Consider the following 20,980-nt stretch of genomic DNA (forward strand, 5'->3'; position numbering starts at 1 on the left):
CAGTGAGACAGGGAGAGGAGAGGGGGACAAACGCACTGATAAAACAGTGAGACAGGGAGGAGAGGGAGGGAGACAGACACACCAATCCACAGTGAGACGAGCGAAGGAGAGAGAGGGAGAGGACAGAGAGAAGATACGAAGAAACGATAAAGAGACAGAAATGCAATTAAACAGAATAAAAGATGTTCAGATAGACAGCGAAGAAAACAGTGACAAACATAAATGGGAAGAGAGAGAATGGTGAAGATAAAGAGTGAACGAGACACAGCAAAAGCGAACATGAGATGCACAGCCAAGTAGAGAACGCGAGAAGTGCGTGTATACCCACACACACACACACACACACACACCGATAAACATAGTGACACACAGAGACAGGCAGTATCCCCAATAAAAAAAAAAGACATGAACAGGTAGAGACACAAATATGAGAGGCGGATATACACACAGAAAAATGAGAATTAACTTTAGCCCACCCGGGCTTTAGTCCCAACACAACTCCTAGAGGTGTCAGGACACTGCCAGTAACGCACTGCAATATTTCATTACTTACTGTAGTGGAGATTTCTGGTCCATTCAGCTGGGCGTGCAAAATAGCTTCATTAACCAGTGGCGCCACTCTCAGTAACGCCTGTTCCACACCTCCTGATCCCGTAATGACACTGGTGAGTTCGTCCAGGTTTGAAATGTAGTCCCGCCAGTGGGGATCAATGTCCGCGACATTAGCCAGACAGCCCCGCATGACATTCAGACAGTAGGCGACACAGGGTTTGATCAGAGTGAGGCCGTGACAGTGAGAGCAGTATTCCATCTTCACCAGGGCTCTGGTACATTCCCGGGTGAAAGCGACGTTCTCGGTCATATTGATCACCTCGCTGCCAATGTTCAAGGCTTGTAAGAGAGTCTTCATCGCCTGCAATGGCCTGGACATCTCAGCCACCATCTTCACAGGGTAAGACCCAAAGGGGTTGATATCCTGCCTGGTCAACCGCAGGCACTCTAGATAATCCAGGGAGACTTCGCTGAGTCCAGGATGTATCAGCCGATTGTAAACCAACGGAAAGAGGCTATCAAAGAAACTCAGGACGACATCCTCAATGCTCTCGCCCAAATCCAGGACATAGAGAGATACATCGGTAAACAGCCCCTTCACCACCTCCGTGGCCTCCTTAGCCATTGTCCTGTATCCTGTCTTGAACATGGAGTTGGTATGATTGGTCGCAATGTGAATCAAGGATTTAAAAGCCTCTGCCAAAGGAAAAGAAGGAGTTTCATTATCAGATTTAATCCTCGGAGGAACGAAAAAGGACACGTTACACATCCCCAACCCTTTCTAAAACATTTTCCTCATTCTCTCCTTGTTCCAACTCTCCCCCCACGCACCCCCACTGCCCCACCATATCAAGTTGAAAGTTGGTTTCCCAGCTCTTTCAGCCATGGCTGCCCCCTAACCACTCGTGAACTTGACGAAGAGTTGAAAAACACAGGGGGCATCGCGTAAAAATGAAGGCTTGATTAGGGATTCCAGCAACAACAATTTGTCTTTATATCGCACCTTCAACATAGTGAAACGTCCCAAGGCGCTTCATGGCAGTATTACGATATTTAAAAAATTTGACACCAAACCGCATAAGTCGAAAGCAGAACCATTTCACACAAAGGGTAATGGAATTAGTTTTCATGGAGGGCCATTGAAGCAAAGGACAATTGCATCCGTTATTGGAGAACGAGACATGGTCTGAAAATGGGGTTGAGATAAGTCAGAAGGGTCGACTAGGTGAGCCAAAATGGATTCTTCTTATTCCTAAAACATCACAAACCAGTAGTATCCAGCCCTCCTTTGGGAATTTTGTAAAACTCTGCAAAATGACAACTTAAAGAGCAAAATAAAGTTGGAAATTGGGCTGCTAACTAAAAGGCTGCTAACTTCACGCAAGCCGATTTGTCACATCTTTCCATTGTTTGGGGAGGGAGAACAGTGGTGATTCCTGTTAACAGCGGCACTGTTGCTCGCGATTGAGGCTCGCACGATATTTAAGTCAGTACTCTGTGTGTTTAGGAAGGACCCTTTTCCAACTTTCTCTTCCTGAAGATACTGCAATGTGAATCAGGGATTACTATTACCCTTCCAGGAAGCTCTTTTCACAATGCCCTGCCTCCGCTCGCTCCGCCCCCCCCCCCCCCCCCCCACAACCCTAATGCTTCCCATTCCATTCTAGTTTTTTTCAATACACTGGGGAGGGTCTGTACAGCTCGGAAATATGTAGAGAACGCTGACGCCTTGTGCGGGGAGGGCTGGGGGAGGAAGGTGGACCCGTGGCATCCATATGTGGCTGTATCAGCTCCTGCTGTGGCTGGTGTTTGTCAGTGAGATTATCCCAGTTACATGATACCCTCCTACACAGGAGAATCTTGCTTATTCGCCTATCAAGTTACCATGTGTAAATATGAGGAGGATAGTAACAGCCTTCAGGAGGACATAGACAGACTGGTGAAATGGGCAGACACATGGCAAATGGAATTAATGCAGAAAAGTGTGAAGTGAAGCATTTTGGATGGAAGAATAAGCAAAATGGTACAATTTTAAATGGGGTGCAGGAAGAGGGAGACTGGGGGTTCACATACACAAATCTTTTAAGGTAGTGGGAAAAGTGGCTAAAGCTGTTAAAAAAGCATGCTGGGCTTTAGAAATAGAGGCTCAGGGGTTGAAATTGTCCTTTTGCATAAGGCTGGTTAGCTCCTGTGGCGCCTCCAGGAGATGCTAACGGGCCAATAAGGGCTTTTTGCCCAGGGGCAGACGGCGGAAGCAACCCACCTGGAATTGCCCCCAGGATGCCGCGGGTGAAAACGGTTTGCGCGGCACCTCGTAGTTTTCACCCCAGGCGGAGGCGCACACGTCGAGGACGGCTTGGCCGAAACCCTCGCTGGTGGCCCAGTGGGCGCCACGGAAGTGGCTGCAGAGTTCACAGTGGCCCCACCCTTTAAGAGAAGGGGAGGGTGTTGTGACGCGTCAGCGTCTCGCTTCCGCTGCGCTCCCGCCCCGCGTAGGCGCAGGGCGCCTCCGATAGCACTTGGAGAATTGCTTCAAGTTAAAGACCCAAATTCTGGGTCACTTTCCTTCCCTTGGCACCAGGCGATAAATTTTCACTTTATTTGAATTCTGTGCCCCAAACCTGGCATGGGGCAATTTCGCCCCCATTGAGTGATAAGCAAGGATGTCATGTTAAACCTTTATAAAACAATAATTACACCTCAGCTAGTATATTGTGTCCAATTCTGGGCACTACATTTTAGGAAGGATATTAAGCCCTTGGAGAGGGTGCAGAGCCAATATCAGAATGGCATCAGGAATGAGGAACATTAGTTATGTGGAGAGAAACTGGGATTGTTCTTCCAGAAGGTCAAGGGCAAATTTAATAAAGGCGTTCAAAATTATGAGGGGTTTTGATAGAGCAGATAGCGAGAAAGTGTTTCCACTGGCAGGAGGGCCAGTAAACAGCGGACACAGATTTAAGTAAATTGGCAAAAGAACCGGGGAAAGATGAGATTTTTTTTTCAGCGAGATGTTATATAATCTAAAATACACTGTCTGAAAGCGTGGAGGTAGCAGATTCAATAGTAAAATTCAAAAGGGACTAGGCCACAGAGGGATTTGGATTCAAGGATGAGAATTTTAAAATCTATTGTCAGACCTGCAGCCAAAGTCGAACAGCGAGCACAGAGGTGATGTGTGAAGGGGACTTGGTGCGAGTTAGGACACGGACTGCTGAGTCTTGGATGAGTTCCAGTTTATGGAGGATGGGTGGCCGGCCAGGAGCGCATTGGAATAGTCGAGTCTGGAGGTTGCAAAAGCATGGATGAGGTATAAAACATTAAAGGGTCGAAATTCCCTTGATAACACCGCCCGTTAACGCTGGTGATGGGCGGCTAATGGGTGGCAAAGGCCCACCGTCGGCGGTGAGCGCCGTCCACGCCTCCCGGCATATTGAGTTAGTCGTTGGTGGATGCGCCAAGAGGTAATGCTGCGCCCTATAACGCCACCCATGTGGTGACATCATCCAGTGTGCAACGCCCCCTTGGTGCCCCTGCCGCGATATTTGGTTTGTACGAAGGCCTAACGGCCAGGCGTCTGTACAGCCTGGGAAAAGTGGTGTCAGCATAGTGGATCTTGAGCGGAATCGCCCAGAGATCAAGGTAAGTTTTTTTCTTTCTTTATTTCAGCTTTTATTCACTAGTTGTACCAGTGGGGAAGTGTGTGTGTGTGGGTCGGAGAAGTTCTCGTGTAGTTTTTTTTCTCCCTGTTATTCCAGCTCGCATGCCGGCAGTCTCCTGTCACGAGATTGAGTTGGCCTCCTGAGCTCCTGCCCCATTAGCGCCCAAGGATGTGTGTGCAATGCCACTTTTAGCGCTACTCTCTCATCTTTGGCCGTAAAAACTGAATTTGGCCATTGGCACCTGCACCTAACACCCGCCACTAATATCAGTACTCAGGCAGTGGCACTGCCTCAAAAATGGCAGGACCGAATTCCGACCTCTAAATTTTTATCTCAGCTGAGCAACACTATTTCCAAAGGTCACTTTACCATTTGTTTCAGCGACAGCCTAGCGACCACACTAAGACCAAAAGCTTTGGGGCTTTAGCACCCATTCTTTGCGGTCGAGCCAAGTGTTTCCTGCACCTTGCTGACTGCACTGTCTTTCTATTTTTGCAGCCACGGGGAGATCAATTCCCACATTGTGGACGCCCGGCTGCAAAATGAACACAAGAGACTCCGGAGAAGCTTCCCATCGGGGATATGGCGTGGCTTGGGCACGAAGGCGCGTATACAGCTGTCCTATACTAATCCGAATGCAGCAATTAGAGTTAGGATTCCAGCCTGCAAACTTAACAAGGAGCAATTACACTCTGCGACAGCTGTTATGGGCGGAGCCTATCTACTTTCTTGCTCACAAAACCCAGTCCAGCAGGAACAGGACGACCCAAGTGTTCAGCCCCGCTGCAGCAATCGATGTTGTGGAGATGGGAATGCTTCTCTAACTGGGCAACGAGAGGCAAATCCAACCCATCTTGCGACAGCCCTCACAACATTCAACAAGACCTCTTCTAAAGTGCCTGAGCATGCCCCTGGTGAGGTGAGGCCAGATACAAACACTGTGAGTGACACACAGAGCAACAGTTATGGCCACTTGATTCAATCAGTACAACTTGTCTTTGAGCTCTGACACAAAACAATGAACACGGTATGCTCCCCCACGCCGTGGCTGGTCTTGCTTTAATCAGAATAACTTCTAACTACTCCCCTTGCATTCTAACCTTCTCACAGCCTTTACCAAGCCTAACTCACTGTGCTTGTGTTTTTGGTCTAAATCTCTCCTTGTCCACATCCGGAAAGTAGCAAGACTTCCGAACACCATGGGTGCGAGGCATTTATCGATTTCCGAGACAGGCTAGCAAAATGGTCATTATTTTAACCACATGTATGGAAATATAGAGTGGAAATCTAATCTGGAGGTAGGGGGAGGGGGTGGGGGGGGTACTGGAAAGAAGTCAGGAAACCCGGGAAAAGGGGTTTCCCGTAGACCTTGCCGAATTTAACAGCAGGGCCTGATTAGCATTTAGAATCATGGTTTCCTGCCCACAGTCAGCCAGATGGACAGGTTGGCTGTTGCGTGGAGAGGTTTGTGGCACCAGGCTGCAGAGAGGACGGAGGGAAAAATTGGAGGGAGTCAGGAGGGTGATAGGGACTGGAGGGGGGCGGTCAGAAGGCCGGAGAGGGGGATTGGAGGCCGAGGATTGAAGATTGGAGGGAAGGTGGGGGGCATGGGGAGAGATTGGAAGGGCCGAGGCGCGTCTGATTGTAGGAGGCAGCAACGCTGGATCCAGCAGGTAAGTGAAAAGTCACATACCTACTGGATCCAGCAATCCTCGCTTTCCTTTAGTTAATGGATTCCCCAAGGCCTGGGAAATCAGCCCGTCCATAGTTAAAAAAAGAAAAGACTTGGATTTATGGAGCGCCTTTCACGACTGTCGGACGTCTCAAAGCGCTTTACAGCCAATTACATACTTTTGGAATGTAGTCACTGTTGTAATGTAGGAAACACGGCAACAAATTTGCGCACAGCAAGCTCCCACAATCAGCAACGTGATAATGACCAGATAATCTGATTTTGTTATGTTTATCGAGGGATAAATATTGGCCAGGACACCAGGATAACTTCCCTACTCTTCTTCAAAATAGGGTCTCGTTTTAAGGTCTCATCCAAAAGCCGGCACATCCAACAGTGCAGCACTCCCTCAGCACTGTACTGGAGTGTCAGCCTAGGTTTTTGTGCTCAAGTCTCTGGAGTGAGATTTAAACCCACAACTTTCTGGCTCAGAGGCAAGAGTGCTACCCACTGAGCCATAGCTGACATCTAAGTGGATTAAATCTAAAATGGTGGATCATCATGAGGCATGAATCCTCGTTATAATACTTAAAGTGCCACCACCACCTCCCACCCCTCTCCCACCACGCGAGCTGCCCGCCCTGTCCCGCCTCTGGTAAACCTGGAAGTGGCCGGGTTAGGGTGAGGATTCAGATTTCTAACTCTTTATCCTCCCACCTGATCTCAAACCAACCATTTCTTGGGGTTAAAATTACTCCCAGAATATCAAACCTCACGTTATTAGCATTCTAACCACCTCAGTATCCATTTTTTGAAACTTGTGCGAATACACCATGCATTAAAACCCACAGGTAACAACAGCAAAATGGCAGAACTATTAAATAATGACTTTGTCTCAGTATTTACTAGGAAGATTAACATAGTGGACATGACATGAGAAGAAGAGATCAAAAAAGATATAAAAAAGCATCTAAGGTTGAAAGTGGAAGATAATTGATAAACTAATCAAACTCAGAGAGGATAAAACCCCTGGTCCAGATGGATTGCAACTGCAAATAACTTAAACAATTAGGGAAGAGATAGCAGAGGCACTATTACATATATACACATATATATATATATATATATATATAGACACACATATATATATATATGAATTCATTAGAAAAGGGAATATTGCCAGAGGACTGGTGGACAGCTAATATGATTCCTATTTTTAAAATGGAAGATAGAGCATGCCCAGGGAATTACAGACCAATTAGCTTATCAGTGGTAGGAAAGATAATGGAATCCTTACTCAAAGATCCAATAAAAAAACATCTGGATACTGAAAATATAATAAATAGTCAGCACAGTTTTCTGTGAAGAAGTAACAGAAAGGGTAGATAAGAGTAATGCAGTAACGTAATATATTTCGATTTTCAAAAGGTCTTCAATAAGGTACTGCATAGCAGACCCGTAACTAAGATCAGAGCATGTGGAGTTAGGGGACAAGTAGCAGAATGGATAGCAAGCTGGTTACAAAACAGGAAACAGAGAGTAGGGGCTAAAGGTAGTTACTCAGACTGGCAAAAGGTGGGAAGTGGTGTTCCACAGTGATCAATGCTGGGACCACTGTTGTTCACCATTTACATCACCAATTTAGACTCAAGAATCAGAAGTGCAATTTCAAATTTTGCAGACGTCACCAAATTGGGGGTATAGTAAATATAGGGGCGGACTGTGACAAAATACAGGAAGACATTAATAATCTTGCAGAATTGGCGTGTAATTGGCAAATAAACTTCAATATAGATAAGTTTGAGGTGGTATATTTTGGTAGGAAGAATAAGGAGGCCACATACTCCTTGGAAAATAAGGGGCCAAAATTGACCATTTCCTTAAGGCCTGTTACCGTCGGAAATCGCCGGCCATGCTGCGGAGTGGCACGGCCACTATTTTGAAAATTGCCCGACTGCGGTATCTCGGTGGTGACCCGCTCCCCTCACTACCGCCCCGCTGCTGCCGATCCGTCCTAAGTGTGTCATCAGAGCGCACACCACTGATGTACCCCCCCGAATGCGAAATTCCACAGAGAAAGTGTTGCTGCCGCCACTCGGTGCCTCCGACAGCTTTTTCTGCTGGTGCACTGTGTGTAAAATGGCAGTGCGGCCGCAATTAAAGGGGAGGGTGCACAGTCGCGGCCGCAATCTTATTTCTTTTTATCGGCCCCGGGTTCGGCCGGGTCGCCAGCAGGCAGCCTGGCACCCCCTCTTGGGTGGCAGGTTGCTGGCCCGGCCAAAACTCTCCCTGGTGGCCCAGTTGACCTAACTAAAATAATCGCAGAGCTCTCAGCGGCCCTCCCCTTTAAATGAAGAGGAGAGACGCGGTGACGCGCCAGCGCGATTACATCATCAGCGATACGCTGATGTGTGAAAGCAGCGGAGACTCCACCCGGCCCCCACTTTCGCTCTTTCGTTCACGAGAAGTATATTAGATTGTGTTGGCACCCATTTCCGGAACTGATTTTTTCACACTTCGCGCCTCCTCTTTGTATTTCAGCAATATGATGGTAGAGCTGTCGCTGTTTCAGAGGGTGATACGGATGAAAAGAAGAAATATTTGAAGCCAAAGTGACCTGGCTCCTGTAGCCCACTTGCTTAGCTTTTCCAACCCTCCCCAGATAGTCCAGTAGTCTCCCAGCATTGAGGTTTGACCTCCTGGGCACTGCTGTGAGCGACTCGGGTCGGGAGGAAAACCATCAAGCTGGTCTCCATATTTAAGGAGGGATATACTTGCATTGGAGGCAGTTCAGAGAAGGTTCACTAGATTGATTCCTAAGATGAAGGATTTGACATGAAGGTTGAGCAGGTTGGGCCTATATTCAATGGTGTTGAGAAGAATGAGAGGCGATCTTATTGAAGCGTATAAGATGCTGAGAGGGGTGGACAGGGTAGATACAGTGAGGATGTTTCTCTCTTGGGGGAATCTAGAACTAGGGGGCATAGTTTCAGAATAAGGGGTCACACATTTAAAATGGAAATGAGGAGAAATTTCTTCTCTCAGAGGGTCGTGAATCTTTTAGGTTCTCTACCCCAGAGATCTGTAGAGGCTGGGTCACTGAATATATTTAAGGTAGAGATAGACAGACCTTTGAACGATAGGGGAGTCACGGGTTATGCGGAGCGGGCAGGAAAGTGGAGTTGAGGCTAAGATCAGATCAGTCATGTCTTATTGAATGGCGGAGCAGGATCGGGGGGCCAAATGGCCTACTCCTGCTCCTATTTCTTATGCTGTTATGTTCTGGCCTGGTACTAGCCTTTCGACTGATATTGCCCTTACTCTGCAGGTGAATGATTCAATACCATTCCTGCAAGGTTTTATCTTTGACTGTAAGCTGCTCTGTATCAACTGGAGAACCACTTCAAAACAAAATAATTAACACCTTTGACTGCAACTATCATACAGGCCTACAAATCGATTATTCTAAATGTTACGCTGCCAGCAAGACTAGGGACACCGCATAATTGAGCACGCAATTGGAAAAGCTTTGCAGAACGCGGCACAACTATGTGCTTACATCGTGCCTCATCAAGCAGCCAGAAAAGTATTGGAACCACCATCCGAAATACCTGCAGTACCAGAGAGCCAGTGAAAATACTTGACAGGACTTCAATTTGTGATAAATTGAGACACGATTGATATCGAGATTGTTGTTACTGCGTTGGGGGTCAGCCATGAAACCTGTGAATGCTACATTTTCAACCGTCAAGGCCGAGGTGCTGATGGAAATAAATCAAGTCAGATGTGACATTCCTCCACATCTCAGTGAGAACAGGTCTCTGCAGGGCTGCAGAAGAAAGTCTGTTCAGAGATTCCATAGATGTTGGGATACAGAACAATGGTACTTCAGAGAGACTTCAACCAGAAACAAAACTGGCATTTAAAGCTCGTGAATTAACAGCAAAGGAGCTGAAGGAAATAAGAACCAAAGAAGTGCAATATTTTGCATGGAAAATGGCTCCAGATATGAAGCCCAAGGAAGTTTCCAAGCTGCAGAAGTAGAAAGTAAATTCAGAAAGTTAGTTCCTGGCCTGTTTGGGGTAGGAAGTGTAATGCATGACACCAAAATGTCCACAGTCCAGAAAGCAGAGCAAAGACAAATAGCAGCTACAGTATGCAAGTCAAGCTAATTGTGACAGAGATGAAGGTTACCTTCTCTCCATTAGAGACGTTGGATCTGTGAAAAATCTGCACACCAACAAACTATATCCCAATTGCCAACATGCTCATAAACAACAATTTTCACTGGACTGTGGTGCTTCGGTCAATGCTCTCCCAATGAATGAACACTGGAGACCATTGAATAATCCAAGCAGCAGAGATTCAGGATTCTAACTTCAGAAATGAAGCCATTGGAGAAAAACATCGGAGCTAGAGATCCCACAACAGCACAAGCACCAGCTTTCAATTAGTGCCAAGTGGGTGGAGACCTATTTTAGGTGCTTAAACTTTGCAATATTTGCAACTTGTGAGAATGAATCACAGGAACATTTCGAAATTCATCAAAACTTGTAAACCGAGACGTAGTGGCTAATTACAGGTCTTGTCTTCAAAGAGAAGTTAGATGGTTACACTCTGATCTTCAGATTGATTTGTCTCACCCGGACAGTTGTCAGCCAGGAAACTACCTCTAGCTGTAAAATGAACTTGTCAAGATGCCGATTAATGAACTTGTTGATAGCAAAATTCATGCAACAATCAGGAACCTGATTGATTGGTGATGAAAGCAAATGACGAATTGTGCCTGACAGCAATCCAAAGCCACTTAAAGCCCTCAAATGTAATCAATGCCAACTTCGAAGTACAGACGATCTGCCCGAATTAGCAAAGGCAAAATTATCCACTGCTGTGGAAGCAAAAGAAGAGTTTTAAGATGTTTTATTAAATGAAGAATTGAGTCTGTTGACTTTCTTTTCAACACCATTTGGTTGGTTGTGCATTCCATTCAGAATCTCCTCAGCTGCTGAGGAATTTCGGCAAAGGCTTCATATGGCACTTGAAAATCTGGAGTGACTTGCAGTCATGGGGGATGAAATCTGAATCTACAGTACATGCACAGGGTAAAGCTGAGAAACTGGAAGCCCTTGCCAAAGCAATGTCAACTTAAAAGGATCACACTGAACAAGGATAAAATGAAGTTCGAGAATTTGCCCTCCACTCTCTGAAGATGGTCTACAACCAGATCCTGTCAAAGTTGAAGCACTGCTGAAAATGTCCCGACCCACTAGCAAACATGGTGCCCAGAAAATTCTTGGAATGGCTGCCTATCTGCATCCATTTACTTCAAAGTTATTTGATGTAAACTCCTCTGTTCATGACTGAGTGAAGGAGCAAGTCGACTTTGTGTGGGATTGTCATCATGAGAAGCGCCTGGATGAGATAAAGAAGATTATCTTTCAAGCAGGAGTGCTAAAATACACTGACATCCATAATGTGGTTCCACAGTGTAACATGTCTAAAAGAGGCATGGGAAGGTGCCAAGACCGTTAATCTGTGGCCTCTACCTCAGATCACCAACTAAAATGGAGATAAATTAAGTTAGGCTTGAAAAAAATTCTTAACCATGAATTTTGGTTTTGAGAAATTTGAGCGGCACATTTGTTAAAGATAATTACAGTGGAAAGTGATCATGAGCCACTGGAAGTAATTTTTAAAAGTTAAATTAGCGCATCCAAACAGCTCCAGAGAATACACATTCCAAATACACATCTTTTATTGAACAGTAACGAGCACATTTTCAACTGGGAGATCCTTCATCATTTATAACAACAGATGCTACAGGTACAACCAAACTCAGCTCCCCATTCTCTATACAAGACCAAGTCAGATGGGCTTGTTCGTAATTTGCTTTTTATCAAACCATTGATGAAGAAGTTTTTACTTTTTGGTAAACAGACCTCCATCAGTCCTTCAATACACCCAGAAATCACCAAACAACACTTTACACAAAGCATACCAAACAGTGATAAATGGCCACAGATGTCAGATGCCATGTTCAATGGCTGCTGTATTTTTCTCCGGTGAGGAGAAAGGGGAGTTTTGAAACAGTCAGATCTAAAAACCTTCATTTTTTTGTGCTCTTCGAGAGTAATATAGCTCCCCCTAATGGACTACTACTCCACCTAGTGGACAACCAATGTAAAGCAATTACTGATGTAAGTACAATAAAAAGGTCATGTGGAAAAGTCACATGATAACAGTTAAGAGCCATTTGTCTAGTGTGCTGTGTTAGTGATATCATAAAAATATATCACATTGGCGATGAGGTTAAGATAATCAGATTCCCGAGCTGAAATTGTTGATGGATGATCCAGCCAACCGATAGAGAGACTTGGAGAGATTCTTTGTTTTGCAGAACAGCTAAAGATCCACAGTAAATTACAAACATACGTGGATGAACTGAAGAGTCCAGATGGCTACGCCTATGGGAATAATAGGGCGGTTGGGTGAGTTGCATCATGCCTGAGACTTTCATAGAAACATAGAAACATAGAAAATAGGTGCAGGAGTAGGCGATTCGGCCCTTCGAGCCTGTACCACCATTCAATAAGATCATGGCTGATCATTCACCTCAGTATCCCTTTCCTGCTTTCTCTCCATACCCCTTGATCCCTTTAGCCGTAAGGTCCATATCTAACTCCCTCTTGAATATATCTAACGAACTGGCATCAACAATTCTCTGCGGTAGAGATTTCCACAGGTCACAACTCTCTGAGTGAAGAAGTTTCTCCTCATCTCCGTCCTAAATGGCTTACCCTTTATCCTTAAACTGTGACCCCTGGTTCTGGACTTCCACAACATCGGGAACATTCTTCCTGCATCTAACCTGTCCAGTCCCGTCAGAATTTTATGTTTCTATGAGATCCCCTCTCATTCTTCTAAACTCCAGTGAATACAGGCCCAGTCAATCCAGTCTCTCCTCATATGTCAGTCCTGCCATCCCCGGAATCATTCTGATGAAGCTTCACTGCACTCCCTCAATAGCAAGAACGTCCTTCCTCAGATTAAAACTGAACATAATATTCCAGGTGAGGCCTCACCAAGGCCCTGTACAACTGCAGTAAGACCTCCCTGCTCCTGTACTCAAATTCCCTAGCTATGAAGGCCAACATGCCATTTGCCTTCTTCACCGCCTGCTGTACATGCATGCCAACTTTCAATGACTAATGTACCATGGCACCCAGGTCTCATTGCACCTCCCCTTTTCCTAATCTGCCGCCATTCAGATAACATTCTGCCTTCATGTTTTTGCCACCAAAGTGGATAACCTCACATTTATCCACATTATACTGCATCTGCCATGCATTTGCCCACTCACCTAACCTGTCCAAGTCACCCTGCATCCTCTTAGCATCCTCCTCACAGTTCACACTGCCACCCAGTTTAGTGTCATCTGCAAACTTGGAGATATTACACTCAATTCCTTCATCTAAATCATTGATGTATATTGTAAATAGCTGGGGTCCCAGCACTGAGCCCTGCGGCACCCCACTAGTCACTGCCTGCCATCTGAAAAGGACCCATTTATCCGAACTCTCTGCTTCCTGTCTGCCAACCAGTTCTCTATCCACATCAATACATTACCCCCAATACCATGTGCTTTAATTTTGTGTAACAATCTCTTGTGTGGGACCTTGTCAAGAGTCTTTTGAAAGTCCAAATACACCACATTCACTGGTTCTCCCTTGTCCACTCTACTAGTTACATCCTCAAAAGATTCTAGAAGATTTGTCAAGCATGATTTCCCTTTCATAAATCCATGCTGACTTAGCCCGATCCTGTCACTGCTTTCCAAATGTGCTGCTATTTCATCTTTAATAATTGATTCCAACATTTTCCCCACTACCGAGGCCCAAGCTAACGGGTCTATAAATTCTCCGTTTTCTCTCTCCCTCCTTTTTTAAAAAGTGGTGTTACATTAGCTACCCTTCAGTCCATAGGATTGACTGTTGGAAAATGATTACCAATGCATCCATTATTTCTAGGGCCACTTCCTTAAATACTCTGGGATGCGGACTATCAGGCCCTGGGGATTTATCGGCCTTCAATTCCATCAATTTCCCTAACACAATTTCCTGACTAATAAGGATTTCCTTCAGTTCTTCCTTCTCACTAGATCCTCTGTCCCCTAGTATTTCCGGAAGGTTATTCGTGTCTTCCTTCGTGAAGACAGAACCAAAGTATTTGTTCAATTTGTCAGTCATTTCCCTGTTCCCCATTATAAATTCACCTGATTCTGACTGCAAGGGGCCTATGTTTGTCTTCACTAATCTCTTTCTCTTCACATATCTATAGAAGCTTTTGCAGTCAGTTTTTATGTTCCCAGCAAGCTTCCTCTCATACTCTATTTTCCCCCTCCTAATTAAACACTTTGTCCTCCTCTGCTGGATTCTAAATTTCTCCCAGTCCTTGGAGCATATGTGGAGCATCTAGAAATGTTATTCACCTCAAATAGTATCGTCGAAGTTCCCGATGATGAAAACCATAACCAGGTGGTTTTAGAAAGAAAACGGGCTATTTTCTAGACTGAAGCAGGCCCCGAGGTGTATAAAACCCTGAAAAATGTGCTTGTTCCATCAAGCTAAAGGACATCTACTGACAGAGATTCAGCACTACAGCCCTGAGCCCCTGGAAATTGCTGAAAGTTATTGTTTTGGAACAGGAGATCAGTTAAATGATGAGAGTATCAGTGAGTACATTGTAGCTTTAAAGAAACTATCCATTAACTGCCATTTCGAATATTTTCAGGACCGAGCATTGCGTGACCACATTGTTTGTAGGATGAAAAATGTAGCAATCAGAAGGAAATTGTTTACAATCCCGAACTTGACTTTTGATTTAGCTTGTCAGACAGCTATGTCGATGGATATGGCTGACCAATACGCCAGAGAATTTCGTGCCATTTCCAGTCATCAGACAACTGAGGTGAATCATCTGTAGGTTAGACATAAAAGGCAGTTGGGCCCCAAGTTCTCAGCAACTGGCCAAGGTAACAGCATTGAAGTTGTGCTATCAGTGTCTAGGATAACACATTGCCTTCACATATGGATAACTTCAAGCAGAGTGTTTCTTCTGCAAGAAAATTGGGCATCTTACGAAGGCATGCTGACTGAAGAGTAAACCCATGTTCAATGCTAGAAGTAGAAATCGCCAAGCACTACGTAGCTTTGAAGAAAAGCAACAGGATGAGGAGGTTCTGGAGATACGCGTCACCAGGAGCACGAAGGCATCTAACAATGATTCGCGAAGTATCATCATCCAAGCAGATATTGCAGGAACCAGGATATCCATGGAAATCAACATTGGTGCATCCATGGGCATAGGACTTGAATTGCTATATCTCGACAAGTTGAGTGATTTTCGACTGGAGAAATCGAAAATAGAGCTGAGAGGTTATTCAGGAGAGCAAATCCCTGTTTTAGGATGTATCACCATACCAGTGAAATACAACGATCTGTTTCAGAGCTTGCCTCTCATAGTCGTGGCAGGAGCCAAGCCTGCCGTGATGGGTAGAAATTGGTTGATATCACTGAAGCTGGATTGGAATGAGGTTTTTCATGTGGAAGTAACATTTGCATTGAAAGATGACATCATCAAGCAGTATCCAAAGGTGTTCCGTGAAACAGGCAGTCCGATCCAAGACTTCAAGGTGAGTGACAGAGTGCAGAAGGATGTAATTCCAGTTTACTGCAAGCCACCTTCCGTATTATATACACTCAAGGAGAAGGTTGAGCAAGAACTCAAAAGGCTAGAAACTGAGAACATTATCTCAAAGGTAGAAGAAGTGTTCTATTTTTCATACAATGATTAGCAGAACTGCCAGTCACAGCTAAAGAGATTGGTAGAGCAACCAAACATGACCCAGCTATGTCAAAGGTGTATGATTACATAGCAAATGGATGGCCAAACCAGGTATTAGAGTAAGATATTTTTCCATACTTCATTTGTAGGAATGAATTGTCAGTGGATAAAGATTGTACCATGTGGGGTGAAGTCCTTACTACTAGGGGGATCAAGGGGTATGGCGAGAAAGCAGGAATGGGGTACTGAAGTTGCATGTTCAGCCATGAACTCATTGAATGGCGGTGCAGGCTAGAAGGGCCGAATGGCCTACTCCTGCACCTATTTTCTATGTTTCTATGTTTCTATGCAAGAGTGGTTATCCCAAATAAGTTCAGGCCCAAATTGTTAGATCTTCATGACCAGCACCTGGGAATGTGCTTGACCAAAAATTTCACACGCAGTTACTTATGGTGGCCAGGTCTTGATAAAGATATCGAGTACACCGTGAGTCAGTGTACGACATGTCAATCGGTGAACAGGAAACCACCATCAGTACCTTTATAGCCATGGAAATGGCCTCCCTGGGTGTGGCAAAGGTTACATGTAAATTTTGCTGAGCTAGAAAGAAAACAATTATTCATAGTGATTGATAGTCATTCAAAGTGGGTAGAGGTGTTTCTGATGAGGAAAATAACAAGTAAAACACTAGACAATTTGCGAAGATTGTTTTCTTCATATGGCCTCCCAGAAGAAAATGTCTGATAATGAGCTGCAATTTTATTCAGAAGAATTTGCACAGTTCATAAACAGAAATTTTGTGAAAGATACCAAGGTTCCACCGTACCATCCTGCTTCAAATGGTGTAGCAGAGCGCACTGTACAAATTGTAAAACCTGCCTTCATCAAGCAAATTGTTGGATCCAAATCCAAAGAAATGACATTTGGCGTTGGACCATGAATTAGCAAATTTTCTAATTACTTATCGTAATACTCCTCATACCAGCAGTAGAACACCAGCAGAGTTGTTTCTCAAACATCAGCCACGAACCTGGTTCTTGTTGTTAAACCAAACTTGGCACAGTCAGTAACAGAGAAACAATTAAAACAGAAAGAGAATCATGATAGAGGTAGAGTAAGAGAGAGAAGTGTGAAGTTGAATTAGAAGGTGAGAGTGAAGAACCATTACCATAAATGGTTAAAGTGGTTACCAGGAAGAGTGGTGAAGATATGTGGTCCTTGCACATATTGAGTCAAGATGTTTGATCATGGAAAGGTTAGGATTGTTCACATTGACCATATTTTACCTACAGATGTGGAAGGAGTTGGAATGATTTGATTATTTCTGATTTGTCAGATAGTTTTGATATAAGTACAGTACCAGTAGCAAATCCTACATCAGATGTACCAGAAACAAGTACAAGAGAAGGTCAGAATTTAAGTCCGAGTCCATTAGTGGCACGGTTGCAGGGTAGGTGCGGATAGATGTCACTCATTGTAAAATCTGATGCATGTTGTAGGTGATGGAGGATCTATCAACAGCCATGTAGACAGTCAGACATCAACATCGCGCCTACTGTCCTTTATTTTCAAATCAGATTCTGATTCCATGGTTGACTAGAAGCAGTGTGCTGTGGTGACTGTTCATAGTGGGGATACTATCTGGCAAGTACCTTGACAGACAGCACAGCTGATCCAACAGCACACTAGTGTATCCTAATATCACCTCCGTGTGATTGGATGAGCACCATAAAATGGCAGGAGCTGAGCCAAGTCTATACCGAACGGAGCTTAAATTGCAGCCGCAAATCCAGCTCAGGAGGGGTAACTTAGACTAGCGTGAGATGGGAAGTAGCGACCCTCCATTTTAAGATGATATGAGCAAGCATTTTAACAGCATTGTAAATATACTGTATTAGCAGAAAACGGCAGGCTCCAGACAAACTATTTGTTACGCAGAAAGTGCCACCAATATTTAGTTACTGACATTGACTCATTTTTATCATTCCATACATAGAGTGGAAACACAGACGAAGGAAGGGAGAGAGAGACACACAGAATGCTGTCAGAGACAGGAACACATATAATATAACCGATACACACAGACCAACAAACAGGGGCGGAGACACATACAGGCAGAGCAAGAAAAGAAAGAATGTGAGAATGATACACACACACAGAGGCATAAAGGTACAGGCACAGACAGAGATACACAGAGGGTCACACATAGATGGTGAAAGGGAGAGGCACATAGAAAAATAAACACACAATAACAACTTATATTTATATAGCACTTTTCACATAGTAAAACGTCCCAAGGCACTTCACAGGAGCATTGTTAAACAAAATGTGATAGCGAGCCACATAAGGAAATATTAGGACAGGTTGGTCAAAGAGGTAGGTTTTAAGCAGCATTTTAAAGGAGGAGAGAGAGGTAGCGAGGGAGTGAGGCAGAGAGGTTTAGGGAGGAAGTTCCAGAGCTTAGGGCCCAGGCAACTCAAAGCACGGCGCCAATGGTGGAGCAATTAAAATTGCAAATCACACAGCAAAACAGAAGCACAAAGGGATATACAGGGAGAGGGAGGTTCACAAGTAGGTGCACAGCGACAAAGAGTGGCCATGGTAATGGGGGTAGGACACCACACAGGCACAACCAAAACAAGGGAGGCACACACACACAAATCTCTTGGGGTGGGGAGGTAGCACGATGACAAGATAACTGCCAAAGGGCAGCAGTGATCAGGTTTTGTGTGTTTTGGGAAATCAGCCCAAGGCAGATCACTTCGCCAATGAGGTTTCAGCTATATTTAATACCTTGCTGAGCAGGGACATAATACTCATAGATTTCAATCTCAGGGGTCAACACCTGGATTTGAAGCTACATCATGAGACCCACAAGGCAAAGCACCTTAAATAGCCCACCTTCTGGGGTTGCATGCTGCAACGTGACTGGGTGTGAATCCAGTTCACACTGCAGGCATGGCAATCTCCTTCCCTGTCCAACATGAAATGAGTTTGGGGCATTCTCAATCCAGTGCCCTCCAGGCACCAGTACACAAGGGCGGGAAAAAAGGGCCTACACATTGGGACCAAGGAAGCCTGATGGAAATGGGAGAATCGCATTGATGCAATACATGTTCTTCCGAGCTTGCGGTTCAGGCAGGTTGTGGAAGCAGAGTAGAGCATCTAGCTGTTCTATATCCGACCTGGGTGTGTTTGAAGTGGACTATGAATGCTGAAAATGGAGGAGTTCCATGCCCCAGTTTCTACATTGAAGGAACTCACCGAGGTTATTACTCTCCCCTGCGACCTCTACCTCTGAGAAAGAACACCATCAAGTTCCTCTCCAAGTCCCAAAGGGACGTATGTCAACATTCCTTGATCATCTTTTGGAATTTCCTGAGCACCATCCCAACAAGGACTGCAATGGTTCAAAGAGATGGTCCATCGCCACCTTTTTCGGGCAACTAGGGATAAATGCGGCCTTACCAACATCACCCACATCCAAATAAAAATATATGCATTGCCATGTAAAGGCCCCACGCCAAGAGTCAATGGGATCTCTGTATTGAGATGGAATTAAACCTTCAACGTTCTTTTGTCAGGACACTCGAACACAATAAACAGGACAGATAACCTGTGATTAATGTAATCAAATCCTCATGTACCACTTTGGCTCAGTTGATGGCATTCTTACCTTTCAGTCAGAAATTTGATGAATTCAAGCCTCACTCCAGACACGTCAGTGCAGTACTGAAGGTGTGCTGCGTTTATAATAGTGTTGAGGCCCTATAATGGTGGTCCAGGTGGACTCTATGTCAGTGACTACCCAACTAGTTTGGTAAAACTATAATTCAAGTGCCCCCTTATTAAAGGGGCACTAAAACTGACAAATTAAACAAATTAAACCTTTGACATTAATGGATCAAATTAAAATGTGGTTGCTGGGGGTGATAATGCACTCCAGCCAGTGACTACTCAACTATGTTAAGTAGAACAATAATCAAGTGCCCCTGATTAAAGGGGGGCACTAAAACCGACAAATTAAACAAATTAAACTTTAGACGTTAAACTTGAATGAAATTAAAATTTGGTTGCCGAGGGTGATGATGCACTCCAGTCCCTCCAGCGCCCACCTCTTGTGGAAGGACTCGAGCGTACCGGTGGACACCGCGTGCTCCATCTTCAGGGACACCCTGGCTCGGATGTAACTGCAGAAGAGAGGCAGGCAGTCGGGTTGAACGACCCCCTCGACCGCCCGCTGCCTGAACCGGCTAATGGTCCCCTTGGCCATGCCCAGCAGCAGTCCTACGAGGAGGCCTTCCGACCTGCCCGCTCCTCTCTGCACAGGCTGCCCAAAGATCAGGAATGTGGGACTGAAGTGCAACCAGAATTTGAGGACTACGACTTTAAATATTGGAACAGGGACTGTAACCTCATACATTCAACATAAATGTGGAACACAAATTCTTCCAGGCAGCAGAGATTGCAGGCGGCCTGGGAGTCCCTGAACCAACTTAAAAACCGATTGCACGGGACTGCTCCGTGCAACACTCTCCAGACCAAGTCCCCAATAAATAGAGGGAGGACTCCCGCGTAGAGTGCACTCCAAAGGGAACCCCTGCCTCCTCTGGACGAGATGGTGCGCATTGGCGTGTCCGGACGGCAGACAAGAATAGCAAGTTGGAGAGTGTGCACTGGAGAGCGTGCATGAGCAGCCCATTCAGGAATTCCCTCTGTGCAGAACTGAAAGGTATGGAGGGGATGTCCCGGAGGAGGCTCAAGTTGTGAGGCGCCGGATCCAGAGGGAGGTTTCGAGGCTTGGCGCCGATGTGGAATTCCATCCAGATGAGGGTTAGTTCGGACGGGATCGCACCATGTGCTTGAGCCTCCTCGACGCACTTAATGGAGTCAGGGCCCAGTGCTGTTTTTAATGACTAGATGGCATCGGCCGCGCACCGAACGTCAGCCCTGGATAGGCACCGTGCCAGCTCCTCTGGCGCAATCCAGCCCGCTCCTCCGCCATCGAGCAGGTCCCTGACCCTGGTCACCTTGCCAAACGCAGCCCTCTCATCCGCCTCCCACTTAAAACCGTGCTTGTGGAGGTACGGATTCCTGAGCAGTGGCTCCCGAAGGACAGCCGCCACTCCAGACGGGGGTGAACTGTGCTTGGCGGCGACTTTGTGTCAGCCCAGTGACTACTCAACTATTTTAATTGTGCACGTTAAACAAATGCCCCTTGCAAGGGGGGTCACATTTCAAAATACATTTT

General features: G+C 45.4%; 1 protein-coding gene across 2 annotated transcripts in view; it reads right to left on the minus strand.

The window, feature by feature from the left end:
* Positions 1-20,980, minus strand: part of gpc5b (glypican 5b) — an 829,244-nt gene that overhangs the window by 560,410 nt on the left and 247,854 nt on the right. For both annotated transcript variants that reach the window (XM_070883293.1, XM_070883292.1), the window contains exon 3: positions 554-1,248. In XM_070883293.1, the coding sequence (XP_070739394.1) occupies positions 554-1,248 (695 nt within the window). The remainder of the gene's footprint in view (positions 1-553; positions 1,249-20,980) is intronic.

The sequence above is a fragment of the Pristiophorus japonicus genome, chromosome 6 (assembly GCF_044704955.1).
Source record: "Pristiophorus japonicus isolate sPriJap1 chromosome 6, sPriJap1.hap1, whole genome shotgun sequence".
NCBI lineage: Eukaryota > Metazoa > Chordata > Chondrichthyes > Pristiophoridae > Pristiophorus > Pristiophorus japonicus.